Genomic DNA, 26,059 nt, shown 5'->3' on the forward strand with positions numbered 1-26,059 from the left:
GCGCCCTGCCCGCGCGGCGACCTTTCCCTCCTCCCCCCCCCCCTCCCCCCCAGGGTCACCGGGAGGGGGCGGGGGGGGGGGTCCCGGGGGGGCCCCCCAGGCTCAGCAGGGCCCGGGCCGGCCTCGGGGGGGGGGGTCATAAAAACGGGGTGTGTCCCCCCCCTCCCCCCAAACCGGGTGTGTTTTTGCTCGTTTTTATTTTTATTTTATTGTTTTTTTAATAATTTTTAATTATTATTATTGTGTGTTTTTTTTTTTTCTTTTTTTTTTCTTTTTTTTTTATACCTTAAAACCTTTTTTGCAGCTTTTGACGAGTTGCGGAAGCAGCTTTCAAGAGCGCCCCGGCCCTGCCTGGCCCCCCCCCATCCCCTGCACCGGCCCCCCCCCCAAACACCCCCTCTGTTGAGGGAGGCCCTCCCCCCCCCCTCAAATCCCCCTCCTCCGGTACCGGGAGGGGCCCCCCCGGACCCCCCCCCTCCCTTCGCCGCGTGTTTGTGCGTTAAAAAATCCCGGTTCCCCCCGAGCCGTGCGGCCCCCCCGTGCCCCACCGGGGGTCAGGAGGAGGAGGAGGGGGGGGGGACACAGCCAGGGACCCCCCCCCCAGGGTGCTCTGGGGCGGGGGGGGGGGCACAGCCAGGGACCCCCCCCCCAGGGGTGCCAGGGCTGGGGGGGCACCGCATAATGCCCACTCGCTGCTCCGCTCCCCGAGGCTGCCCTTGCCTGGGGGGGGAGGGGGGGGCTCCTAAATGCCGTGCCCCCCCCCCCCGTGCGCCCCCTGCAACCCCAATCTCAGCCCAGCAGAGCACAAAGAGCCCCCCCTCCCCCCCCATCTAGTATATACAATATAAGGTATAAATAGATAAATAACCTGCCCCCCCCCCCGTGCCAACAGCGGAGCCCCAGCGGTGGGCGAGGGGGGGGGCGGGATGATCCCCTTTGCCCCCCCCTCACCCCCAGCTTTGGGGGGAGCGGGGTCAGTGCCCCCCATCCCCTGTATGCCCCCCCCCCCAGGCCCCCCAACCTTGCACCTTGGCACATCGCACGGCTGGGGGGGGGGACACAGGAGGGCGGGGGTGCCCCACAACCCCCCCCCCCGTAGGGACCCCCCCCGCCAGGGGCCTTCTGCAGCCACAGAGGGGATGGGGACAAAAGGGGGGGGGGGAGCAGAGAAAAGGGGGGGGCAACGAGAGGTGCTAGGGCACGGCCGCCCCCCGTGGGAGGCTGGGGGGATGGGGGGGTATTGGGGGGGGGGGGGTGTTGGGGGGGGGGGGGGGCTCACATTTAAAAACAACGAAAAATCTAACACTTGAAATGAGGTAGGTTTGGGTGCAGAAGCTCCTTGTGTCTGGCGGGGGCCCTTCGCCGCGCGCGCGCCTTTTCCTCCCGCGTCGCTCCGCTCGCTCCGGGGCTCGTCCGAGACGCACAAAAAAAATAATAATAAAAAAAAAAAAAACAAAAAAAAAAAACAAGAGAGCCAAAAAAAAAAATACACACAAAAAAAAGGAAAAAAACGACAAAAAAAAAAAAAAAAAGGAACCGAGGCGAGCTCTGGCCGCCGCCGGCGCGCGACGGGGCAGAGCCCGGATTGTCGAGCTCAAGGAGTCTGTGTTACCTTGGTAATTAGCGAGCAAATATTATTAAGGTTTGTTTCTAAAAATCCAGGCCGGCGGCTCCCAACTCGCTCCGGCTCCGCTGGGACCGCTCCTGCTCCCCCCCCCCCTCCGCCCCAAAAACCACCTCCGTGGCTCCCCCCGCCACGAGGGAGGCGGGCAGGGGGGGAGTGAGGGGGGGGTCGGTTTTTTTTTTGGGGAGTGGGGTACGGGGGGAGGCTCGCCGGCCCCCCCCCCCCCCCCCCACCTCCCCGCTTTTTTCCTCGCAGGACGAAGCAAAGAAAACCCTGAGTTGCCAGTCCGTCCGTCCGTCAGTCCGTCCGTCCCCGTTCGGGCCGGGCCGGCGACCTCCGTGCCCCGGTGGCCGCCACCAACCGCCCCCCCCCGGGGCACCTCCGTGGCCCCCGGGGGCCCCGTCCCCCCGGCGGAGGGCCCCCTTTTTTTTTTCTTTTTTTTTTTTTTGGGGGGAGGGGGAGGACACCGGTGCGTCCCCGGGAGGGCTCCGAGACACCCCCGGCCCCCCCCTCCCGCCCCCCCAAAATTTCTCTCGCCGCTAGTTCATCCACTTTCGGCAGTTCCAGGCTCCGCAGTGGCAGGGGATCTTGTGCTGATCGTCCTCGAAGTCGAACTGGTAGTCGTAGGTGAGCTGGGGGGAGCGGGGAGTCACGCACGGCACGGCCCCAAAATCACCCCCAGACCCCCCAAAACCCTCCCCAACCCCCCTATAATCCTGGCCGCCCCGTGTGCCCCCCCCGCCTGACCTCCTCCCCCTTGGGGATGCGCCGGCTGGAGATGATGATGATTTTGTCCTCCTTGTCGAAGGTCACGACTTCGGCCACGCAGTTGGGGGCGCACGAGTGGTTGATGTACCTGGGGGGGGGCACAGCAGGATCAGCACCGAGCTGTGGGGCAGTGAGGCACCAGGGGGGGGTCTTCACGGCCCCACACTCACCTGGCCGGGCCCCCCGTCAGCGTGGCGTCAATGACGTGCTCGTTGTTGATGCGGAACATGTAGATGCCACGGTTCTAAGGAGGGGACAGAATTGGTGTGACTGCTGCCCCAAACCCCAACAACCCCCCAAATCCCCCTCCACGGTCCCCCAAACCCCCCCAGGGCCCCCAAAACCCCCCCTCCCTACCTGCTCCTCGTAGATCTTCTCGCGCCGGTTGGCCACCTCGTTGCGGATGATGGTGCCGATGTACTCGATGACCATGGTGTGCTTCTCGATGTCCTTGGCGGCGTAGAGCCCCAATCCCTGGATTCGGGACCTCGCCAGGTAGACGTTGTTCTTCCACTCCGTCTTCAGGCGCCGGTACTGGGAGGATTTGGAGTGCACGAACTGCTTGCTGTAGGGCGTGTTGGTCTCGCCCGTGAACGTGCTCTGGTAAGCCTTGGACATGCTTGTGCTGTTCAGGGTGTGGGGCCTGCCAAGGAGGGGGTGTCAGAGCCCAAGGGGGGGGGTGCCCCAGGGGGTCTCCCCCCTGGATCTCCCAGCCCTCGGTGCCCCCCGCTCACCGTTTGTAGTGGGTGAGGATTTTGGGCTCGGCGCGGGCGCAGCCGGTGGGGTTGATCATCAGCGGCAGCTCCATGAGCGGATGGCGCCCGTAGCGGAACAGGTAGTTCTGGCAGCTCTCCACGCCGGGCAGCTGCCAAAAAAGAGGGAGCCGAGGGGCCGGGGGTTGAGGGGCAGCCCCACAGGGCCACCCCCCAGCCCCACCGGCACGGCCGCTGGTCCTTAAGTGAGGGGGCTGCAGAGGGGAGACCCCCTTCACCCCCCCCTCCCCAGCCCAACCCCGGCACCCACCGACTCGGCGATGCGCAGCACCGCGTGCACCGTGAGGCCGAAGAGCTCCTCGCCCTTCAGGTACTCGGGGAAGAGCCGCAGCATGTCGGCCTCCTTCCTCATCATCGCCACCGGCTCGATGATCCGGTTCCAGACGGCTGCCACGGGGGGGGGAAAAAAAAGCGGGGACCTGAGCCGCGCGCCCGCAGCTCGAGGACGCTTTTTACCCCGTTCCCCCCCCCCCCTTTCCCAAAGCACCCAGAGGCTCAGCCCCAGCTCCGGGCACCTCCCCGCGGCGCTCACCCTGCGGCGAAGAATCGGAGAAGACCAAATCCTCCAGGCCCTGCTCGATGACCTGCACGACGAACTCGGGGCGCCCGTTGTTCTCGCAGATGGTGCAGCGGTAGCAGCAGCGGCGGTTGTTGGTCCGCAGGCTCCAGTAGATGCGCGTGGCCTCGTAGCCCACGGGGTAGAGGGCCGTGACGCTGTGGAAATCGGCCATCTGGTGGGGCAGCAGCTGCCCGATGGCGTGGAAGACCAAGCCGCCCACGCGGAACATGTGGAGCCGCTCGCCCCGCTGGATGATGCTGGCGATCTGCTTCACCTCGTCCCGCTCGATGTAGACGCGCCGGAAAACGGTGAAGGTGCTGAGCTCCTGCTCGCAGGGGCCCTTCAGCTTGTGCAGCGGGCACAGCATCGTCTTGTCCTTGAAGAACATGCACTTGGCGCGGATGGCGCAGGCGAAGTGGTAGACGCTGGGGCAGCGGATGCGGTTGCAGCTGTTGGTGGCGCCGGTTTTCTGGCACAGGGAGCACTTGGTGAGCAGCCCGCGGTGCAGGGCCACCTCCACGTTGATCAGGGCCCCCCCCTGCGTCTCGTAGACCTCGGTGGACCACAGGGCGCAGTTCAGGTGGACCCAGAGGTCAAGGTCGAGGTTGAGCAGGCGGGCCGGCCCGTCCGTCGCCCCGTCGCCCTCCTCGTGGCAGAAGCAGCACTTGCGCAGGTCCCGCGGCACCTTCTCGGGGCGCAGCGTGGTGCCCAGCTTGTCGATGAACTCCGCGATCTCCTTGTCCCCGTCCCGCTTGGCCCCCCCTTTCTGGATGGTGACCAGGAAGCGCAGCCGTTTCCACCTCACCCCCTTCCACTTCTTCAGCCGGGGCCGAGCTTCGTCCCCGTCCCCCTCCGGCGGCCGCGAGCGCGGCTTGAAGCGGGGCGGCGAGTGGGGGGCCGCGGCCCCCTCTTCCCCGGGGGCTGGCGAGGGGGCGGGGGGCAGCGGCGAGGGGGGTGCCGGGGCTGCCTCGTGGGCAGCCTCGGGGTCGGGGACCCTGGCGGCCTCGGCGGGGCTGGATGGGGAGGGGACGGAGGGGGACAAGGGGGGCGAGGGCTCCTGGGGCATGACGGAGAGCTGCCGCACGTCCAGGTTGGAGACGTTGTTGACGTAGCCATGGTGCAGGGTCTTCTCGGGCACAGGGCTCTCCTGAGGCATGGGGGACGCTGTCAGACCCCCCCCATCTCCCCCACGCATCGCAACGGGGAGCCCTGCAGCACCCCATCGCCTTCCCAGACCTTCAAGGACCTCCCCAACCCTTTCCACGGGGTCCCAAGGGTGACACGGTCCCACAAGGGCCTCAGCACCTCTCCAGTCCTCCAGGCACCCCCACACACCTCAGTCCCAAAAGGCCCCCCCTCCAGTGCCCCCACGTAGCCTCACAGGCACCCCAAAACCCTCTTCCCATGGCCGCAGCCCCACAGAGACCCCCCCAACTCCTCTCTCATGTCTTCAGAGCCCCCACCCCGGGGACCCCAGGCCCCGCTGACCTGTCGGAGCAGCGTCAGGAGATCCAGCTCGCCCTTGAGGCTGTACCCGGGCAGCACGGCGTCGAACTGCTTCAGCCACTCCGAGCTGCTCTCCGGCACCTTCCCGGCCAGCGCCGCCTTCTCCTTGCCCCCCAGCATCCCTGCGAAGGACAGCCTGTCACGGGGCACCCAACACGGGGACGAGGGACCCGTGGTGACGAGGGACAAGGCGGACACTCACCGGCCACGTCCACCTCCACCTTTTTAGCCTCCACCACGGCTGCTCGCATGGGGCCGTCCGGGAACAGCACCTCGTAGGAGCTGGGGATCTTCACGCTCAGCAGCTCGGCCATGGCCAGCATCACCCCGTTGAGGTTCTGGATCAAAGAGGGATGTGATGGGTCCCCGTCCCCGGCTGTCACCGCACGGGGACACCGATGGCACACCCCCGGTGTCCTGCTGGCCCCTGGCTCACCTTGGCGGCTGCCGCAGACACGGTCAGCATGACGGAGACCTCGCTGCTCTTGCCCTTCTCCCACGGGGCGCCCAGGCCGGCTGCGCCCACCTTCCCCGGGGGTGCCCCGAAAGGCTCCGCGGCCTCGTAGGGCTTCGTGTCAGGGAACACTGGTGTGGGGAAAAGAGGGGGGTCAGAGCCTCACAGATCCCACCCGATCGCCCGGGGGACACAGAGCAGGGCACGGCGATGGGGACAGCAAACACCCAGCACCCATGGGTGCAGGGAGCAGCTGGGACCCCTCCCCAGGGACCCTTCTCCTGCCCCACCTCGCCCCTACCCATCCCCAGCTCCCCTCCTACCGGTCCCTACACCCCACAGACGCCCTCCCACCCGATCTGCGCCCCCCCACAGACCCCCCCTGCCCTCCCTTACCCCCACCTGATCCAAATAACCCCCCCACACCCAGTCCACGTGCCCCACAGCCCCCTTCCCCACTGATCCACGTGCCCACGCGCCCCCCTCCTGCCTTGCCTTGCATATTCCAGGCCCGTGCCCCCCCCTGGGACCACCCAAACCCACCTGGGATGCTGGCACGGGGGATGATGGGGATGATGGGGGACAGCACGCGCTCCTCCAGCTCCGGCTTGGCCTCGCTGAGCAGGGGGAAGCGCAGCAGCTCCTCGCCCAGCACGCTCTCAGGGGACGAGGCCGGGACGATGCTGTCGGGGGAGTCGCTCTCGTCGTCGCTCTCCATCCTGCGGGGACAAAGGGGGGTCACAGCCGTGCCAGTGCTGGCCAAGCAGCCGGTGTCACCCACCCCCTTGGGATTGGGGGGGGGGGTCCATGAGGTCGGTGGCTCACCTAACGTCCTCGGTTTGGTTGTGCGGGGGGGTGGGCAGAGCTGCCAGCAGGTCCAGGCTCTTCACCTCCACAGCCGACGTGTCTGCGGGGGGAAAGGACGAGTGGCACCGGGGTCGGGGGTCCCCCAAAGGCGGTGGTGGTGGTGGGGGGGGGCGGGGGGGTGCCGTGCCACCCAGCACTGTCCAAGCTCACCTTTCTGGCCATGGGGCTCGCGGGCTGGCTCGGCGTCCTTGGGCTGCTCGCCCAGCTCCTCGGGGGCCGTGACGCCGTTCACCATCTTCTGCTGCACGGAGGGGGGCGGCGTGGGGGGCAGCGAGGAGGGCGGCGTGGGTGGGTTGCTGAGGTTGTTCTGTGGGTGGGGGGAACGACAGCGGGGTGTGAGCACGCTGCGGTGCCCCGGGACCCCCAGATCGGGGCGGGGGGCGCAGCTACAGCCCCCCCCTCACCTTGGTGAGCAGTTGGGAGTAGTAGTCGGGCACGCTGTCCAGCACGGCGCTGCCGAAGGCGCCCCGCAGCTGGCTCTTGCCGTTGATGGGGCTGCTGCCGAAGGGGGCGAAGAGGCTGAAGTTGGCCGTGATGGTCGGCTCCGTCAGCGGCAGCAGCGAGAGCTCCTGGGGGGGGCAGAGAGGTGAGCGGGGGGACGAGGCCGGGGACGGCCCCGTGCCGCAGCCCTGGCCCCCCTCCCCGTACCTGTTTGAGCTGCTTCATCAGCGCCTCGCCGGGCCGCAGCCCCTCGTCCTTGCGCAGCTTCTTGCGCGACGCCGGGACCCGCTCGTTCCCCTTCTGCACCCGCTTGGGTTTGGTGGCTGCTGGCTTGCGGGCGATGGAGGGGTCCTGGGGAGGAAAAGAGGAACGGGAGCAGTGCTGAGCACGGTCCCGGGGGGTGCTCGGTGCCCGTCCCCATCCCGCAGCACCCTGCTCACCTCCCGGCCCAGCAGCACCGACTGCGGCCGCGGCTCCATCCCGGTGCCCCGGCCCTCGGCGTGCCCGTTGAGCTCTCCGGGGCACTGTGCCGACAGCTGCACGTTCTTGGCCCTCAGCAGCTTCTGCAGCAGGAGGTGACCGGCCTCCGAGCGGCCTCCCGGCACCAACGGGCTGCTGCTTTGGGCAGCCCCGGGCTCCCCGTTGGCCTCCAGCCTGGCTGCCTCATCCCCCTCCAGCTCGCCTTGCGCCGCTGCCACCGCTGCCGCCTCCTCCTTCGGCTCCTGCTTCACCAACACCTGGGGGGCCTCGCCCCCCGGCACAGCCCCGTTGACGTGGGTCTCACCGGGGTCAGCCGGGTCCGTAGCGGGTGCCTCGGGGTCCCAGGGGCCACGCGCTGCATCAGGTGCTAGCCCTTGCTCCGCCGGGCTGGGGGCCGAGGCTGGGACCCCCGGTGACGTCTTCTTTGGCTCTTGGGGACTCTGCTCGGGGCTGGCCAGGTGCTGGGGGATGCAGCCCGTGCCCAGGGGCGAAGGGGCCGGCGGTGTGGGGAGCCGGACAAGGCCAGGCTGGGGGCCACGGGCAGCCAGGGCTGCCTGCACCAGCTCGGCCAGGGGCTGCTGAGGGCTGCTGGTGGGGGGCTGCCCCCGTGCCTGCCCACCCGCACCCTGCTCCTCTGCCGGGGCACCCGGCCGGGCTTGGAAGAGGGGTCCCAGCGGGCGGGGAGGCTGCTGGCGTGCCTGGGGGCTGTGCTCCGGGGCCTGCCCGGGGAAGGGGCCGGGCTGCCGGAGCGCCTGGCTCTGCTGCAGGAGGCTCTGCTGGTGCCGCTGCACCAGGAGGGCCTGGAGCTGCTGCTGCTGCTGGGGCGTGAGGTGCCGCAGCTGCGGGTTTTTGGCCAGGACGCCCTGAAGCTGAGCCCGGATCTGGCCCATCACCGGCCCCGGCACTTGCCCCAGGAGGCCTGGGGACAGCGCGGTGGTGGCGGTGGCCCCCGGCTGCGGCGCTGGCCCTGCTTTGGGCTGCCCAGGGCTCTGGAGCCGTGGGGGCTGTGGCTGCCCCTGCAACGAGCCTGCCGGCACCTTGCCCGTCCCGCAGCCCGGCTGTGGCTCTGCAGCCCCAGCGGTGTCCCCGTGCAGCTGGGGCAGCTCGGGGCGCGTGGCCCCGGGGCTCTGCGGTGGGGCTAGCAAGGGACCCGGCGCAGTGGCCGCCCGCAGCCCCGGTTGTGCGGCCAGGGAGCCCAGGACGCCCGGCTGCGGGGAGCCCAAGAGGAGCTGCTGACCCTGCCCTAACTCAGCCTGGTGCTTGGGGGCTTGGGGCTCCGGCCCCCCCAGCCCTGGGGGGTTGAGGGCTCCCTGCTGCTGCTGCTGCTCCTGAGGGCCCCCTGCGTGCAGCTGCCCCCCGCTCTCGCTGCCCTCAGCGGGTAGGGCGCTGCCATCCGCTCCTCCGGGCTGGTCCTTGGCAGCCAGGACCACCGGGGCCGGCTGCATTCCCTGACTCAGGTGCAGCACGGAGGGAGCCTGGCCCATCGCCCCATGCTGCTGAAAGTGCTGGATGGGGGGCTGCCCCTGGCCCAACCCCAGGAGGCTCGGCTGGGCGGCTGCCGAGTTCTGCTGCTGCTGCTGCGGGGCCAGCAGCGCCCGCGCCTGCCCCAGCTGCTGGGAGAGCACGAGGCGGTGCCCCAACATCCCCGGAGGCTGCGGGGCCAACTGGGGCGACCCCAGCACCCGCTGCTGGTGCTGGGCAAGAAGGACCTGGCGCTGGGGAGCGGGGTGGCCCAGCACCGCCTGGTGCTGCAGCCCCGGCGCGTGGCCGAGCAAACCCGGCTGCTGCTGCTGCTGTTGCTGCTGCTGCTGCTGGGGTGAGAGCTGCTGCACCAGCAGGCTCTGCTGGCTGCCCATCACCGCCGGCTGTTTCGGCACCATGGGCTGCCCCACGGGCCCCGGCTGCGGGGCTGCTGCCGCCTGCTGCTGCCCTACCATGGCTGCTGGCATCGAGCCTTGTCCCATGACGCCCGGCTGCTGCATCGAGGTCTGGGCCATGACGTTGGGCTGCTGCATGGAGCCTTGTCCCATGACACCGGGCTGCTGCATCGAGGTCTGGGCCATGACGCCCGGTTGCTGCATCGAGCCTTGTCCCATGACGCCCGGCTGCTGCATGGAGGCTTGTCCCATAACACCGGGCTGTTGCATTGAAGCTTGTCCCATGACACCAGGTTGCTGCATCGAAGTTTGTCCCATGACGCCCGGCTGCTGCATCGGTGCCTGTGCCATGACACCGGGCTGCTGCATTGAAGTCTGGGCCATGATGCCCTGTGGCTGCATTGAAGTCTGTCCCATGACACCCGCTTGCTGCATCGACACCTGCCCCATGACGCCCGGCTGCTGCATGGACGCCTGCCCCATCACACCCGGCTGCTGCATCGACGCCTGTGCCATGACGCCCGCTTGCTGCATCGCCGCCTGTCCCATCACACCCGACTGCTGCATGGATGCCTGTCCCATCACGCCCTGTTGCTGCTGCTGCAGGGACACCTGCCCCAGCATATTCTGCTGCTGCTGCAATTTCTGGGCCAGCTGCATCCTCTGAAGCTGCCTCTCCTGCATCAGACGGCTGTCGGCGGCCAGCCCGCGGAGCGCGGGGTTCCCGGGGAAGAAAGTGTTGGAGGTGCCGGGCACCGGGGCGTTCCCCACCGCCTGCTGGCCCATGAAGGACAAGCCCTGCTGCACGGCCATGGACACGCCGCCCTGGGGCAGGCGCAGCCCCCCGGGCTGCCCCGGCTGCTGGCCAAGGCCTTGGGCACCCACCACGGCCCCCGGCGGCTGCTGGACGCCGTGCGCCGAGAGGAGCTGCCCGGGGAGCTTGGACATGAGGCGGGGGCTCTGCGAGGGGCTCAGGGCCATGACGGCCGAGGCTTGGTGCTGGTGCTGCTGCTGCTTGTTGCGGTACTCGGCCATGAGGTTGGTGTGCTCCTTCTGCTGCTTCCTCACCTGCGGGGAGGGGACAGGGGGGCGTCAGCACCGGGGCACCCTGCAAAAAGACGGGGAGCCCACCCGCCCGAGGAGCCCCTACCTGGTCCAGCTGCTTTTGGATTTTGCTCTGCTGCTCCGTAACCAGCTTCAGCTTCTCGGCGTCGGCCTCGGGGAACTCCCGGCCGGCCTTCTTGGCCGTGCGCTGCTTGGCGCAGAGCGCCTTGCGCGACTTGCGGTGCGCCCCGATCTGCTCCTCCAGCACCTTCAGCTGCATCTGCAGGAGCTGCTGCGTGTGGAAGAGCCACTCCTCGTACTGCCGCTGGTCGGCCTCGTCTGCGGGAGCAGGGAAGAGAGCTCGGGCTCAGCAGGGTCCCCAGCTCCGGAGCCCAGCTCAGCCCAGCCCGTGCGGGCAGGATGAAGCCGTGCCCCCCCCTCCGTGCCGTTTCGGTACTCACTGATGACTCCTTGGGCGAAGGTGGGGGGGTTGGGGCGAGCCTGCGTTGGGTCGGTGCCGCTCCGTTCCTGGCACAGAGGGGAGCGTTGGTGACATGTGCCGTGCCGTGCCCCCTTCTTGGTGTCCCTGTGCCCTCCCCACAGCTCCCCAGGGGCCCATGAAGCTCCTGCCCCTCACTCACAGCCAGGCAGCCCTGGGGGGGGGGGGGGACCCATCCCCCTGTGCTCCCTACTCACCTGCCCGCTCCCTGCCAGCATGTGGTTCTGCATCTCCGACACGGCCGGGCCTCCCGAGAGCCGCTGAGCCAGCAGGGAAACCTGTTGCCTTTGGGGAGGCGCAGGGAGAAGGGATGAGCTGAGGCTGATGAGCACTCGCCCACCCCCGTGCCCCGCTGCCCGCCGTGCCCCTTCCCTTACCTGTTCATGCCCGGGGCCACCCCGATGCTGCCCTGGGCCATCACCTTCTTGATGCCCTTCAGCGCCACCATTTTCGCCTTGGCAATGGGGTCCATGATGTCCTCGGCAGCAAACTTATCCAGGTCTGCGAGAGAATTGGGAAGGAATTCACCCTCTGCCGCACCGCATCCCCGACCCACGAGAGCCCCGTGCCCCAAAAAGACAACCCAACCACCCCAGCTGCCTCCGGGACCACCCCAAGCAGCTGCCGGGGCCAGATTTGGGGTGGGGTGAAGGCGATGCCCCTACCTGTGTCTGGGAAGAAGCTGTTGGCCAACTGCTGCTGCATGACGAGCTGGGGGGGCTTCAGGCCCAGGGTGGGCGGCTGCACCCCAGCCATTGGCTTCTGCACCAGCACCTGCTGCTGGCTCTGCTGCGGCTGCGCCAGGGCCACCTGCACGCCGTGGGGGGCTGCCAGGACGTGGGGCTGCCCCGGGGCCATGCCCATGTGGGGGGCCAACGCCGGGCCCTGCTGAGGAGTGCCGAGCCGGGGGGGCTGCGGTGGCATAAGCTGCGGTCTGGCCACCAGCCCCAGCTGGAGGGGGGCCTGCGGGGTGCCCATGCGGGGTGGCTGCGCCTCCAGGGGCTGCCCGGCCGCTGCCGTGTGCATCATGGGGTGCCCTGGGGCCGGGAGGTGCGGGGTGCCCCGGGGCAGGTGGGCTGACATCTGCTGCTTCTTCTGCAGCTCCTTCTTCTCGTGCTCCAGCAGGTCCTCGATGAGCAGCGGCAGCTCGCTGGCCACCAGAGAGCTCTCCATTTTATCCAGGTCATCGGCTGGCGAGTGCCGGGCGCTGCCCAAGCCCAGCGCCCTGCTGTCGAGCTCAAACTTCTCCAGCAAAGGGTTGCTCTGGCTGCCCAGCTGGGCAGGGGCCAGCCCGCGGCCAGGGCCAGCATAAGGGTCCTTCTCCAGCACAGAGCCACTGTTTGGGAAGTGAGTCAAGCCGAGGCGAGCAGGGCCAGCGCCAGGGCTCAGGAGGGTCTGGCTGGGCTTGATGGTCAGCCCCAAAGAGGCAGAGATCTTATCCGTGCCCTGCAGGGCCTCCGACTTGACGGGGACTGGGAGCCGCTCGGGGCCACCGGCGGTGAACTGGCAGGGCGATGTCTTCAGGCAGCCTTCCTCCAGCTTGGGCTTGACGTCGGTGGGCAGCGCCTTCGCCTCCAAACCCTGCGCCTTGAAGTCTGGCTCAGGTGCCAGCGCGGTGCCGGGTGCGCAGGGAGCTGGCCCCAAGCCCACCCCCGGCACCAGCCCTTCCTTGGGCACCTCCTGGCTCTCCGCCGACGGGGCCGGGTCTTTGCCATCGCCGGGATCGGGGAGCTTCAAGCTGGGTCCCGCCGGCTCCGTCTTGAGCTGGGCCTCACGCTCGGCCTTCTCGTTGGCCGACTCAACCAGGCGCAGGTGCTCGTTGAAGATGTCCTTCTTGTCACCCGTGTCCAGCTCGGGGTCGGTGTAGGCCAGCAGGTCGAACTCGTCGCCGTTCAGCAGGTCGTCCAGGTGGGGGTCGGCCGTCTCCAGGCTGTCCAGGTTGCCCAAATCATCGTCCCCTTTGGCCACGTCCGGATCCAGGCTCAGATTTGCCAAATCATCGTCGTCTTCCAGGTCCTTGTGGGAGCCGAAGTCGTCGTCCAAATCGGGCTCCACCGGCACCTCGCAGGGCAGCCGCCCGCCCTCCAGGCTCAGCTGGCTCTTGCCCGGGGCCGGAGCCGGTGCGGGGCTTTCCTTGGGACCCTCGGGGCGCAGGGCAGAGCTGGAGGAGAGCGGGCGCGGGGGGACGTGCTGCAGCTCCAGGCTGGGGGTGGGCAGCGGCACGGGGGGCACCGCTTTGGCGTGCAGCTGGTGGTGGCTGTTGCTCATCTCGGCGCCTTGCGGCGAAGCGGGCGGCAGAGGCACCGGCATCTTCTGGGGCTGCAGCGCCGGGGCGGGGAGCGCCTGCATGGGCATGGCGGGGGCGCAGAGGGGCTGCGGGGCGCCCTCCTCCCCGGGCAGGAAAAAGCGAGGCCGGGGAGGCTGGGGAGCAAAAGGGGAGCCCACGACCCCCCCAGGTCCCTTCTGCACGTTGTGCCGCAGCTCGATGAAGGGCGCGCCCAGGGTGCCGGGCGAAGCGGGCACCGGCTCGGCGGGGGCTGGCAGGCGGGCGCCCAGGTTGCCCACGGGGGTGCCGGCGGCTGGGGGGGCGAAGCGGGAGGTGACGGGGAGCCGCAGGGCTGCGGCTGCCTGCTGCTGCTGCTGCTGCTGTTGCTGCCAGAGGTGCTGCTGCGGGGACGGCGCCGGGAAGACCCCACGAGGGTAAAAGGCCTGGGGGGGGCCCACTGCCGCCCTGCAAGACACCGTGGTGTCAGGGGGGCAGCTCGGCACTGCCCCGACCCCAACCCCTTGTGCACGGGGCACCCCACAGTGTCCCGATCCCCTCCAGCTGCGTCCTGTGGACACACAGCTACCCCATCCCTCCAAAACAAGTCCCGTGAGCAGGAGCTGGGGGGGGGCACACGACCCTTTTGTCCTGCTTGTTTCTGACCCGCGTGCGGGGCGCTCACCTCCCGTTGATGTCCAGGGCAGCCGGGGTGGCAGCCGGCGGGGGCCGCGAGAGCCGCTCGTCCTGCGCAAACGCCGCCTGCACCATGACCGAGCCGGGCAGCTTCCCGCTGCCGGCCGCGGTGGCCAGCGACCCCAAAAGACCCTTATCCTAAAAGAAAAGGGCACAACGTCACCGTGGCCGTCAGTCCATCCCAAATCCCGAGCCAGGCCGTGTGTCCCCGTGCCCCCCCTTACCTGTGCCGGCTGGTAGGCGCCCATGCCGCGGCTCAGCTCGAAGCTCTGGCTGCCGGCCTCGGGGGCCCAGCCCGCGGGCGAGGGGGTGGCAGCGGCCGCCGCGCTCTCCTTCTCCTGCCGCAGGCTGTTGCGCTGGATCTGCTGGCGGATGAGCAGCTCGCGGAGCCGCTGGCGCTGGGAGAAGCAGAGAATTAGGAGCGAGCAGGGGCACAGAGCAAGACCCCGCCAGCCCCGAGCCGGGGGACAAACCAACGCAGAGCTTTGGGTGCTGCCCCCAGCCCGGTGCCCGCGTTCCCTTCGTGGCTCTGGAGAGGTAATAAAACGTGGAGCTGGGCTTTTTGATCCCGTTACCAACTGCGATGCCCCATGTTCCTCCCTCGCAGCCCATCCCAAACCCAGCTGGATCCCACGCGACCCCCTGGCGAGCCCTCACCTGCCTCTGCTTCTCCAGCTCCGAAGGGCTCATGGTGGCCATGGCACCGTCCTGGCCGCCGGGCAGCTCGGCCAGGTCCCGGTTTGGGGGTGCCGTGAGCCCCGCAGCCGCCTCCTCCCTCTTATCAGCCCCCAGGGCGGCTCGGGGCAGGAAGGCGATGGTGGCATCCGGCTGCTGGGGGGGCGCTGGGGGCTGCTGGGGCAGCACCGAGGGCGGCCGGAGGGGCGAGAGGCTGTAGGTGGTGTCGGCAGCCCCGGCGCCCGGCCCCAAGGGGCTGCCGGCCTGGTGGAAACCGGGGGACGAGGCGTAGGCTGAGCTCTGGGGCTTGCCGGGGACGAAATGGCTGTTGATCCCGTGGGGCTGGTGGGACGGGGAACCCTTGAGCGGCTCCGAGACGGCCGGGGGGAAGGTGAAGCGCATGGGGGGCTGGCTGCCCGGGAAGACGCTGGCGCCGGGGGAACGGGCGAAGGGGGGCTGCTGCTGCCCACCCGGCACCTTGGTGTGGGGCTCACCCGCTGGGGTGGTCCCAAAACCCCCACCGCCGGCCGCCGGGCTGTGCGAGAGGGGCACCGACTTGAAGCCCGGCTCCGGCATTTGGGGCCGGGGTGGTTTGTGCAGGGGGGTGAAGGGATCCCGGGATTGGGGCCGGGAGGGGGGCTGGGAGTAAGGGTCCGGGGACTGGAAGCGGGGGGTGACGGGCGACTGGCAAAAGGCTTCGTTGGAGAGCGGCCGGGGTGTGAGGGGGGACTGGGAGCTGGATTGGGACTGGGGGCTGGCGGGGACGCGGGAGAAGGGCTCGGAGGGCAGGGAGCGCGGCGGGAGGGCGCAGCAGCCCTCGGGAGGGGGCTGCGGCCGGGGCGTCAGCGGGGGCTGCGCGTAGGGGTCGGGGTAGGGCGACTGGCGGTAGAGGTCGGGGTGGCTGGGGGGCGAGGGGGCCAAGGGATGGGGGTCTTGGGGTCGGTGCCCCAGCCCCGGGCTCTGCGGCTCTACCTGAGAAACCCGCGGGGTCAGGGGGGCTTTGAAGACGTCGGCCGCCTTCAGCTCCGCAGCGGAGAGGTGGGGGCCGCCCGGGGAGTCCCCGTAGCCCATGGTGGGCGCGTAGCCGGGCGAGCAGACCCCCAGGTTCCCCCCTCCCTCCTCCTTCTTTACCTCCAGGCCCTTCTTCTGCTCCCCGAAAGGCAGGGGCGAGAGCAGGGCCTCGGGAGGGCGGGCGCTGGGGCTCCCCGGCACCGAGAGGTTGTCCAAGGAGGGGCACCGGGGCTTCAGGAAAGGGTCGGGGGTGCCGGGCTGGTGCCGGGGGGTACCGGGGGGCGTGGGGTGGAAGTCGGGGGGCTGGGAACCACCGGGGAGAGCGCGGGGACCGGCGAGGGGCTGAGCGGGGAAGGGCTGGAAGGCAGCGCCCGCCGTGGGGCTCTGACCCAGGGGCGAGGGGAAGCGGGGCTCCAGTGCGTAGGCGGGCGCCGCGCCGTAGGGGTCGTGCGAAGGCACTTGGGCAGGGGACTGGGGGGGGAGCTTGAGGAAGAGCTCGCTGGGCGATTCCGGCCCCCCGGCGGCCCCAGAGGGGGGCTTCAGGAAGCCCTCGCCCGCGGCGGCGGGGGGGCTGCCGATGTAGACGGGCTGTGTCCCCGGCGGCACCGGGATCCGTAGGTGCAGCGAGGGCCTCTCCGGCTTGCGCAGTCCCTCCCCTTTGGTCTGCTTGTTGATCTGGCTCTCGGCCTGCTGCAGAGAGAGCCCGGCCGTCAGGGGGCCGTGGGGACGCAGCACGCCGACCCTCCCTGCGGGCTGGGAAAGGGGCTAACGGGGCAAGGAGGGGGGGGTGCCGGGTTTCCAACCCACCCTCCCCCCCCCAAGGGCTAGGACGGGGCCGCCGGGCACCTCTCGCCCCAGCACGTACCTTCTGCACCTTGTTGATGCGATGAGCCGCCCGGTTATCTTTGGCCTTTTGCTAACGAAAACACGAAGGCAGCTGACTCGCAGCCCCGGGGAGCCCCCCGTGCCCCCCCCCCCCCACCCACCCCGTTATCCCCCAGCACTCACCAAATAGGGGGCTTTGTCCGTGGCGGGGACCTTCCTCCAGAGCTTCATGATCTGCTTGCAGCGGCTCGACCAGTCTGGGAGTCCGGTAGCAGCAGAGGGCACGAGAGGAGGAGAAAGTCAGCGCCAGCCCACACACCCCGGGAACCCACCCCAAACCCTGGGATCCCTTTTTATCCAGGCAGCAACTCCACCTGCCCTCCCCCCCCCCCCGGGCCCCCAAAACCCCTCCAGAGCCCTACCTGGATAATCCTGCTTGAGGTTGGGGAAGTTCATGTTGGCGTAGAGCACGGGGGAGATGGTGGAGAGCTCGCCCAGCTCCTCGTCCTTCTCCCAGCGCTGCAGGCTGCGCTGGTTGTAGGACAGCCCGTCCCCCTCGCCCTCTGTCGTGGGCGTCGTGGGGGTCGAGGGGGTGGTGGTGGCCGAGCTGCTGGCCCAGGGGCTCTCGGGCTCGCAGTGATCTGGGCTGAAGAAGCCGCTCCGCTCCCTGCAGGGGGACACAGGGTGTCACGGGCAGAGCACGGGGAAAAAGGGAGCCCTGGGTGTTCGATTGTGCTTGAGGAGCCAACCTCAGCCCCCCCCCCAGCCAGCCACTCACCGGTTATCGAGGAACGGGGACTGGCAGACTCCCGAATATGACTCCAAGGAGACAGCTCCAGAGAGAGAGCCCAGGGAGACGCTCCCTGCAAGAGAAGGAGAGGGTCACACGGGGGGCAGAGCACGGCCTCGAGCCCCCTGATCAGCCTTTAGCAGTACAAGACCCCCCCCATGCGCCCCCCGAAAGCTTTCGCGCCCCTTCCCAGAGCAAGGAGGAAGACCCAGGAGCCTGAGCCCTTTGCTGGGCTGCAGCCACTGCTCCCGTCGGGGGAACAAAGCGGGGAGGAAGACGCGGCACGGCAGCTTTCCCAAGGCAAAGGGAGGGAACTGCCCCCCTCCTGCACCCACCGGGACTTCCCCGGGGCTCGGGGCTCTGCTGCTTCCACCCACCCTGCCCCGGCAGCTGGAGGTCTCCCGGCAGGAACGGCCGCTGCGCCCGGCTGGGGTCCTGCCCCGCGCCCCCCGCCTCCATCCCCGGCGCCACGCAGTTCAGGGGCTGCTCCGCGCGCTCGGCCGAGCCCAGCACGTCCTTGAAGAGCTGCTGCACGTCCTTGCTCTCCATCTTGGGCAGCTCTGTGGGAGGACAAGGGGGAGCTGAGCAAGGAACGGGGGGGGCATCCTGGCCCCCTGACCCCCAGCGGTGATGGGGGACCTTGGGGGGACCTCGGGGGACCCTCACCTTCCGTGGGGATCTTGTCGAGGTCGGAGCTCAGCGCGCCCTCCCCGGGGGTGGCCGGCTTCTCGGCGTCCCCGGGGTCTGGGGAGTTCTTGGGGTCGTCGGTCCCTGCAGGGAGCAGCGAGCGCGATGCCCTCAGCAGCTGGTCTGGCTGTCTCCTCTCATGATCCCCCCGCAGCCCCCAGACCCATTGGGCAGACAGAAGCCCCCAGACCCCCAGGGCACACAAAGCACCGCTTGGGGTCACCTCTTTCCACCCTGCCTGGAGTTCTAAGCTGCCCCTCAAAGGCCTTGGAAGGCTCCTAATGAGCCCTGGCCAAGGATGAGGGGGTCCGGGGGGGGTCCCAGGGCTCACCCAGGTCCTCGGCCTTTGCGTCGTCCTTGCCATCATCATCGGGGGCTGTGGCGCTGCCGTCGGTGCTGTCGTCCCCTGCCAAGCACCAGGCTTCAGCAGGGCCAGGCTGCCTGGCAGGATGGGGGGCGACCCCCCCGGTGCCCCCCTGACACCCCCCTGGTGCCCACAGCAGGTCCCTGTAACCCAGTGACCCCCCCCCAGTAATACCCCTGCCACCAAGGCTGGGGCTCCCGTCGCTCCCTGCTCACCTCTGGGGTGCACGGGGGGGTCCCTCCTGTCAGGGGGGGCTCCCTGCAGCGCCCCGGCCATGCTGGGATCCCCTTTGTGCCGGGGGGCTCCCTGGCCCAAGGAGGGGCGCGCGGCGCCGTCCCCCACGCCGCCCGCCGTCAGCAGCGCCTTCCTGCTCAGGTCCATCAGCGCCTTCCCAAAAAACGCCTCCTGGCCGAGGAGGAGGAGGAGGAGAAGTCGGTGTCACCGTGTCCCCGCTGCCATCCCCTCACCCCCACCCCACCCAGCACGGTGTCCCCCCCCGTCCTTTGTTCCTCGCCCCCCCACCTGCAGGTACGGGGGGAACATGTCCTCCAGCTTGCTCTTCTTCCTCCCCCGGCGCTTCTTCTTCTCGTCCCCCTCTGCCGAGCCCGGATCCAGGCCGCCCTCCGCGGGGAGGTCCCCAGGAGTCCCTACAAATGGCAACCCCATTAAATTCCCCTCCACGAAGGAGCTCGGGGCCGTCCTCGTGCTGCAGGAAGGGCTCGAGCACGGCCCCACTGCCTGGGCGCACCCCTCCTGGCCCTCTCCGTCCCCTGGGGCCACCCCAGGTGGGACGGGGACACGGGGAAGGGGCTCTGGGGGTCCCTACCATCCTCGGGGTGCCCCTCGGCGCTCAGCCCCTCGCGCCCCACTTCAGCCAGCACCGCCGGGACCTTCTTCAGGCGCATGTGGGATTTGCGCTGTCGCACCATGAAGCCACCAATGCCTGGGGGGGGGCAGAACAGGAGGTGAGGGGGGGTCACAGCAGCTCCAGGGCAGCCCGGCCGGGGGGGGCAGCGGCTGTGGGCAGCACCCACCGGGCCGGTAGGGTTTGCGCTTCCTCTTCTTGCACTCGTCCGGGTCCTCCAGCCCCTTCCCCGAGTCCACGTCGGCCCCCACGTCCCGGTCGGGGCTGGCCAGTGCCTCCAGTTTGATTTCACACTCCATGTGCTCGACCCCCACTGCCAAAAGGGGAGCAGCGTCAGCAGGGTGCCCCCCAAAAAAACCCTCTCCCCGGCTCACCCCCTCCCCGAAAACGCACCTTCGGCCTTCAGCAGCTCGTCGGCGTCCAGGTCGCCGTCCTTCTTGTCGTCGGGGCCCAGGGGGTCTCCCCCCTCCAGCCCCCCCTCCCCGTTCAGGGTGCCCAGGCGCCCCTTGCGCTGCCGCCGCTTGTGCAGGGGCGACATGGAGAGGTTGCGCAGCACCGCCATGCCCGTCTCCGTCAGCCACACGCCCTCGAAGCGAAAATACTGGGGCTCTGCGGGGACAAAAACGGGTGCTGGGTGCGTGACCGGTGCCAGGAAGGTCCCCGGGAAGCTGGTGGCACCGAGCACGGCACCGCGTGTACCTGGCTCCTTGGCCTTCGCGGAGATCTCCGAGGGAGGCGCGGGCACTGCAGGGGAAAAGCAGGCACGGAGGTGAGGCCGCGCTGCCCCGCAGCCCCCAAATCTCACAGAAGACCCCAAACCTCACGGGGTCCCCCCCCGCGGGTGCTCACCGGCTGGTTTGACCACGTAGGGCTGGCAGGCGCTGCAGTCGAAGCCTTCATCAGCCGCCTGCTCCACCTCCTCCTCCGTGAAGAGGCTGTCGCACGCCGCGTGCAGCCACCTGCGGACAGCGGGGACCCATCACGTGCCCCGATCACCCCACAAAACACCAGACCCACAAAAAAAAAAAACCCCAAGCTGCCCCCGTCGGGATGGTCCTGAGCAGGGCCTGCTGCCCCACGCAGAACCCAAAAACCACCCCAAGAGCAGAAATCTTTAGGGTGAGACCCCAAAAACACCACTGGATGCTCAGAGAGCGCCCAAACCTGCGCAGCACCGAAATTCGACCAAGGCGCACGGAACCCGAGCACCACCACGGTGCGTGTGGTGACAGAGGGGGCTGCAGCCCCCCTTCCCCAAGCCCTGGGGCTCACCGATCGCAGTGCCGGCACTGGATGAGCAGGTCGTCCTCCACGTACTTCTCGCGGCAGAAGGGGCAGACGACGAGGCTGGCGCAGGGCGCGCAGTGCGTGTAGTTGTTCTGCCACTCGCAGTGAAAACCAGGAGAAGCCGCCCCGCACTGCACGCAGCACACGCACCTGGAGGGGGGGGGGTGGGCAAAAGGCTCAGCGCCGACCCCTCGCCACCCCCCCGAAAAGGCTCCCCCCCAACCCCACGCACCATTTGCACTTCCAGCCCCCCTTGGGCACGGTCTGCAGCGGCGGGTCCAGGCAGTAGGTGTGGTAGCTGATGTCGCAGTCGTCGCAGAGCAGGAGCCGGGAGGGGTCGGAGGCTTTGCCGCACACCTCGCAGACGATGCACTCCACGCAGCGCCAGCCCTTCAGCAGCATCACCTTTGTGATCTGGTGGGGCGGTGGGGGGGGCGGCCACGTGAGCCTCGGCGCGGCCACGGGGGTCCCGGGGGCGGCACAGCCACGGGGGACACCCCAAAGCATGGGGCAACACATCCACGAGGACGTGCCCAACATCACCCTGTTTGCACACCCCAAAAGCTCCCAGCCCGAGCCCCCCAGGGGGCACACAGCCCGGCGTGGGGGGGACGCAGCCCCCTCCTCACCTTGCTGTTGACGCAGTAGGGGTGGTAGCACTGGGAACACTGGGAGCAAGCCAGGAGGTGCCCCTCGGCCCCGCGCCCGAAGCTGCCGCACACCACGCACATGTCCTGTGGGAGGGGGGCCGTGAGAGGAGTTTGGGGGGGGGACGGGACAATGGGGACAGGCACCCGTCCCCTCATCCCGCAGCGCCCCCGTTACCTGCATGAGCACAAACTTGTCGGTGTTGGAGAAGAGGACGACCGTGTTCTGCATCGTGTCGTCGTCATCCTCATCTTCCTCCTTGCTGGGCGAGCTCTCCACGTCGGCGAGCTGCGGGTAGAGCAGGGGGGGGGGCTCAGGGCAAGGGGCAAAGCTGGGGGGCTCAGGGCCAGGCCCCCCCCAGCTTGCCACATGGCTTGGGGAGCGCTGGCCACAGCCTGGTGCTACAACGGGGCGCACGAGAACATCCGAGAGCAGCGGCCCCCTGCAAGCCAGCCCCTCCCCGGTGGGGTGAAGCCCCCAGCCCCGCAGCGCAGCCCCAGGCAGACCCCCCCCCCAGGCCTCCCCCGGGACCCCTGCCCGCCCATCGGCCCGAGGCTTCCTGAGCCTTTCCAAGGGATTGGGGTGCTGGGGATGGGGACGGAGGTGAGGGGTGGGGGGGGACTCTCGGCTCTCAGCCCTGCCACCTAACAGCTCGAGGACACCCCCGGGCCCCCCCAGCACCCCCCCAGCCTCTGCCCCCAGCCCAGCCTTACTGCTAGGGTGTCAACGGACGAGGTGGTCGACTTCAGGCGCGCACGGCCCCGGCCCCGGCCCCCGTGGGACCCACCTCGGGGGCGCCTCCGCCCGGGGAAGCTGCTGCTGCGACCCTAGGGCCAAGGGGAGAGGGGAGGGGGGGTTACAGCAAGCTGGGGGCGACCCGGCCAAACCCCCCCCCCCCCCAACCACCACCTCCCCACGCATCCCGGCTGGGGCAGAGGCAGCATCGGGGCACGGCCCCCGTCCCACCCCATCACGCGCACGCAGCCCTTGCCTAATGGGAAGGGGGGCACAACCCCATCAGGGTGGGGTTGGGTGTCCCCCCCCGTACCTGCTTGACACGGGAGCGCCCCGGGGAGCTGCGCCGGCGGCTCTTGTCCCCGTCCCCTTTGGTGGCCGGCTCGAAGAGCAGCGAGTCGTCGGTCTCGGCGCCCAGCGGCAGCGACCCCGCGTCCTCCTTCTGCAGGCTGGCGTCGGCCGAGGCCATCCCCAGCTCGAGGGACAGAGACCCCCCCCCTTCGGGGTCCGGCGAGCCCAGCAGCGGCTCGGAGCCTGGGAAGCTGCTGCTCGTGTCCCCCTGGCTCAGGTTGGAGATCTCGTTGAGGATATCGGGCCGGGGGCGCAGGGCAGGGGGCTCGGGGCCCCCCTCGTCGCCGCGCTCCAGCAGCTTCTCCCCCGCCGGGCACACTTCCATGGGGGTCTCGGGGCCCAATTCTTCCGGCTCCAGGAGCAGGGGGGACCCTTTGGATTCGGGGTCCCCCCCAGCCCGGCCTTCCTCCAGCCCGTCCTCCTCGCTCAGCGGTGGGGAGCTCCCGCTGGTGCCCTCCCGCTCCAGTCTGGGCGCTTCTTCCTCCTCCTCCTCCTCTTCCTCAGGCAGGCCCGGGAAGGGCCCCAGTTCTGGGGCCGGGCTGATGTGGGGGCCATCTCCAGGGGGGCTGCTCGGTGACCCCCCCTCACCGCCGCCCGTCTCCATCTCCTCGTCCTCGGGGGGCTCGGCAGGGGCCGGGGTGCAGGCGGGGGAGCCCAGGGGGGGCGGCGGGGAGCCGGGGGGCTCTGTGTCCATGGCAGTGCCGGGGCTGCCGGGGGGCTCGGGCACCTCCTCCTCCTCCTTGGCGTGGGGCGAGGGCTCTGGGGGGCGAGCGGGTGACACAGCACAGAGATCTGGGGGGGCACAGAGGAGGGGACGGTGACACAGCCCACAGCAGAGAGCCCCCCCCGCCACAACCTCCGTGCCCCCAAACCCACCTGGGGGAGCAGGGGGCGGGGGGGCGGCCTCGGGGAGCAGCAAGGGCTCGGGCTCCAGCTCCATCTCCTCTTCCGAGGGCACCTCCGGGGCCAGGGCGGGCGCTTCCTCTGCCACTGTCACCTCGGGGAGGAGACCTGAGGGACGGGGAAGGGGTCAGGGAGGGGGGCCACAGGGGTCCCCTCGCCCCCTGCACCCCCAGAGGGGCAGCAAAGCACACGGACAGGTAATGGGATGAGGGGGAGACCCAAGTGTGGGACCCCCACGGGCATGGGAAAGGGATGGGCACAGGGGTCCCCATTTACCTGGTGGTTTGGGGTCTTCCTCGGGGGACAGCTCGCTAGGGAGCGGCTCGGCGGGGCGTAGATCTTCAGGGGGGGGCAGCTCCTCGAGGAGAGGCTTGTCGGGGAGCAGCTCATCAAGGGCTGGTTCGTTAGGGGGCAGCTCATCAACGGGCTGCTCGCTGCGGGGCGGCTCGTCGGGGGGCTGCAGGTCGAGGGGCAGCTCACTGGGGGGCTGCTCGTCCAGCGGGGGCTCCTCGGGGGGCAGCTCATCAAGGGGAGGCTTGCTGGGGGGCAGCTCGTCGGGGGGCAGCTCAACGGGGGAAGGCTCCTTGAGGGGTGGCTCATTGGGGGGCTGCTCGTCGGGGGGCGATTTGTCCAGGGGCAGCTCGTTAGGGGGCGAGTTGGCAAGCGGAGGTTTGTCGGGGGGCAGCTCCTCCAGAGGTGGTACGGCGAGGGGCAGCTCGCTGGGGGGCAGCTCGTCGGGGGGCGCCTCGTCAAGGGGCATCTCGTTGGGGGGCGCCTCGACAAGGGGCGACCTCTCCAGGGGCAGTTCGTCAGGTGGGGGCTCATCGGGGGGCAGCACGCAAGGAGGCAGCTCCTCCGGGGGGCGCACGTCGAGGGGCAGCTCTTCGGCGGGCGGCTCTTTAGGGGGCGTCTTCTCGAGGGGCAGCTCTTCGGGGGGGGTCTTCTCGAGGGGCAGCTTCTCAAGGGGCAGCTCTTCAAGGGGTGGCGGCTCATCGGGGGGCACCTTCTTGAGGGGCAGCTCTTCGGGGGGCACCTTCTCGAGGGGCGGCTCATCGGGGGGCGGCTCGTCGGGGGGCAACTTTTCGGGGCCTGGGGGTGCCACCTCAGGGTCCCCCCCCAGCTGCAGCTCCTCGTTGCTCCCCTCAGGCTCAGCTGGGGGCACGGGCACCTCCGCCAGCCCGCTGCGATCGGGGGCCACCAACCTGGATGGGGGGCACCCAGTGAGGGGAGCGGGGTTGCAACCACCCCAGGGTCCTCCCAGCCCAGCAACTCCCCTTTTTTTTTTTACCAAGGGGGGTGCCCACCCGCTCCCCCCCATGCATCCCAACTCACGCCTGGGCCGCAGGGTCCGGTGGGGGGGCTTGTCCCTGCGCCCCGCAGGCTCCCTCCGTGCCGCGCCGCTGCTGGCAGCCCTCGCACACCGAGTAGCTCCGGTGCCACTGGCAGCCGGGGTCGAGCTCCGGCGGGCGCCGGCCGCAATCCGAGCACACCCTGCAGTTCTGGGGGGTGGGCAGAGGGGCGTCAAAGCTGGGGCAGGCACCCCCCCCAAAGCTCCCCAAAGAAAAGAGGGGGGTAGGGGGGGCGCACCTTGCACTTCCAGGAGTCGGCGGGGACGCCCTCGATGGCCGGCTCCATGCAGAAGGTGTGGTAGCCCTTGTCGCACGCCTCGCACACCAGCATCTTGGAGTCCTCGCCGGGCTGCCTGCGGGGCAAAGTGGGGGGCAAAAAAAAAAAAGGTGAAAAAAGGTGAGAACCGTCCTCCTGCGTGTGTCCCCCCCCGGTGGCTCCCGGGGAGCCGGGCTCACCCACCTGCAGGTCTGGCACACTTTGCAGTCGGGGCACTGCCACCCCGAGCGCGTGCGGGGCGTGAGCGCGATGTCCAGGCAGGCGCCGTGGTAGTGCTGCCCGCAGCTGGTGCAGAACAGCAGGTCCCGTGCGTCGCCCAGCCCGTCGCACACCACGCACCGGGCGTCCTCTGCGCGTGAGAGAGGGGCATCAGGACCCCCCCCTGGGTACCAAACCACCCCCCCCCCTCCGTGCTTGGGAGCAGGACCCAGCACCCGGCACGCACCCATCTGCGCCGCCTCGGCCACGTGCTCGGGACACAGGAGCCGAAAACTCTTCATGGCCTGGAAGCAGCCGCTGGCGGCGGCGCAGGGGAAGTGGTAGAGCCGGGGGCAGCCGGCAGCCCGGCACGGGATGGTGGCCCCCCTCCGCCGACAGTGTTCACATTTCTGGAAGGGGGAGCAGCCCGGCGGGGTCAGGGCTGAGGACTGGGGGGGTGGGGGGGGGACATTCTGTGCCCCCCCCCTTATCCCCTGATCCCTCTCTGAGAGCCGCTCACCTGTGAGATCCCTGAGAAAACAGCTCTGCCCACGCCGGCCAGCCCCCCCGCGGCACGCTCCACACCATCGGACCAGGCTGCGCACCAGCGGTGAACCCAGCAGTGCCCTGCGGGGAGGGGGCGTCAGGAACTGGGATCCCCATGGGATTGGGACCCCCACAGGGCCTTGGGACCCCCACGGGGCTTTAGGACCCCCCATGGCACGAGGGATCCCCCACGGGGCCCCCACTCACCCGTCGGCTCGAAGAGCTGCGCCGCGGACACTCGCTCGGAGAACCCGACCTGCGCCAGGTCATCGCCCGCCGGCTCCAGCTCCTGGGGGGCTTCGCCGGGACCCTCGGGGGGCTTGAGCCCCCCCGCAGTCGCTCGGGCCAGTCGGGCTCCGGCTCGAAGCGCTGCAGCTCCCGCTGCCCGTGCAGGCTCCAGTCCCCACAGTTGCAGAGGGCGCAGCGGCGGGCTGGCGCGCTGCAAGGGGGGGGGACAGAGGGCGTTGGGGACGTGCAGAAGCCCCCCCAAAAATCCAGGCCACCCCCGAGCCCCCCCCCCCCCCCAAAATCCTCACCTGCCGGCCTGGGGAGCTCCCCCGGTGTCCGCGCTCTCCAGCCCCGGCCCCGCGGAGGCTCCTTCGGGGGGTTTCAGGGGGTCCCCCTCGGCGCTGCCCATCTCCTCCGAGGGCGCGGCCGCATCGGCTGCGGGGAAGGTGACCCTCAGCGGCCTTTTGGG

The 26,059-nt window shown here is 69.6% G+C and overlaps 1 protein-coding gene across 1 annotated transcript; it reads right to left on the reverse strand.

Annotated features, from left to right (window-relative positions):
• Nucleotides 1-2,076: 2,076 nt before the first annotated feature.
• KMT2D (lysine methyltransferase 2D) lies at nucleotides 2,077-26,053 on the reverse strand (the record flags this gene model as incomplete). Its single annotated transcript, XM_068663662.1, is given in 54 exon segments — nucleotides 2,077-2,256; nucleotides 2,372-2,480; nucleotides 2,563-2,636; nucleotides 2,750-3,035; nucleotides 3,127-3,257; nucleotides 3,416-3,552; nucleotides 3,698-4,871; nucleotides 5,213-5,352; nucleotides 5,433-5,568; nucleotides 5,667-5,815; nucleotides 6,228-6,403; nucleotides 6,510-6,591; nucleotides 6,702-6,858; nucleotides 6,956-7,120; nucleotides 7,200-7,343; nucleotides 7,433-10,417; nucleotides 10,500-10,732; nucleotides 10,855-10,921; nucleotides 11,090-11,177; nucleotides 11,270-11,393; nucleotides 11,558-13,623; nucleotides 13,841-13,989; nucleotides 14,076-14,249; nucleotides 14,509-16,227; nucleotides 16,403-16,453; nucleotides 16,546-16,627; nucleotides 16,784-17,029; nucleotides 17,141-17,225; nucleotides 17,530-17,712; nucleotides 17,819-17,923; nucleotides 18,171-18,245; nucleotides 18,419-18,608; nucleotides 18,726-18,850; nucleotides 19,030-19,146; nucleotides 19,238-19,381; nucleotides 19,462-19,677; nucleotides 19,768-19,812; nucleotides 19,918-20,027; nucleotides 20,341-20,505; nucleotides 20,588-20,769; nucleotides 20,985-21,089; nucleotides 21,181-21,291; nucleotides 21,717-21,830; nucleotides 22,052-22,881; nucleotides 22,966-23,100; nucleotides 23,269-24,194; nucleotides 24,325-24,491; nucleotides 24,580-24,694; nucleotides 24,802-24,967; nucleotides 25,064-25,226; nucleotides 25,337-25,443; nucleotides 25,570-25,690; nucleotides 25,693-25,801; nucleotides 25,899-26,053. Coding segments are annotated over 54 exon segments (16,203 nt in total), but the record flags the coding sequence as incomplete, so codon positions are not given.
• Between the last annotated feature and the right edge of the window lie 6 nt (nucleotides 26,054-26,059).

The sequence above is a fragment of the Anas acuta genome, chromosome 29, assembly GCF_963932015.1.
Source record: "Anas acuta chromosome 29, bAnaAcu1.1, whole genome shotgun sequence".
Classification (NCBI taxonomy): Eukaryota; Metazoa; Chordata; class Aves; order Anseriformes; family Anatidae; genus Anas; species Anas acuta.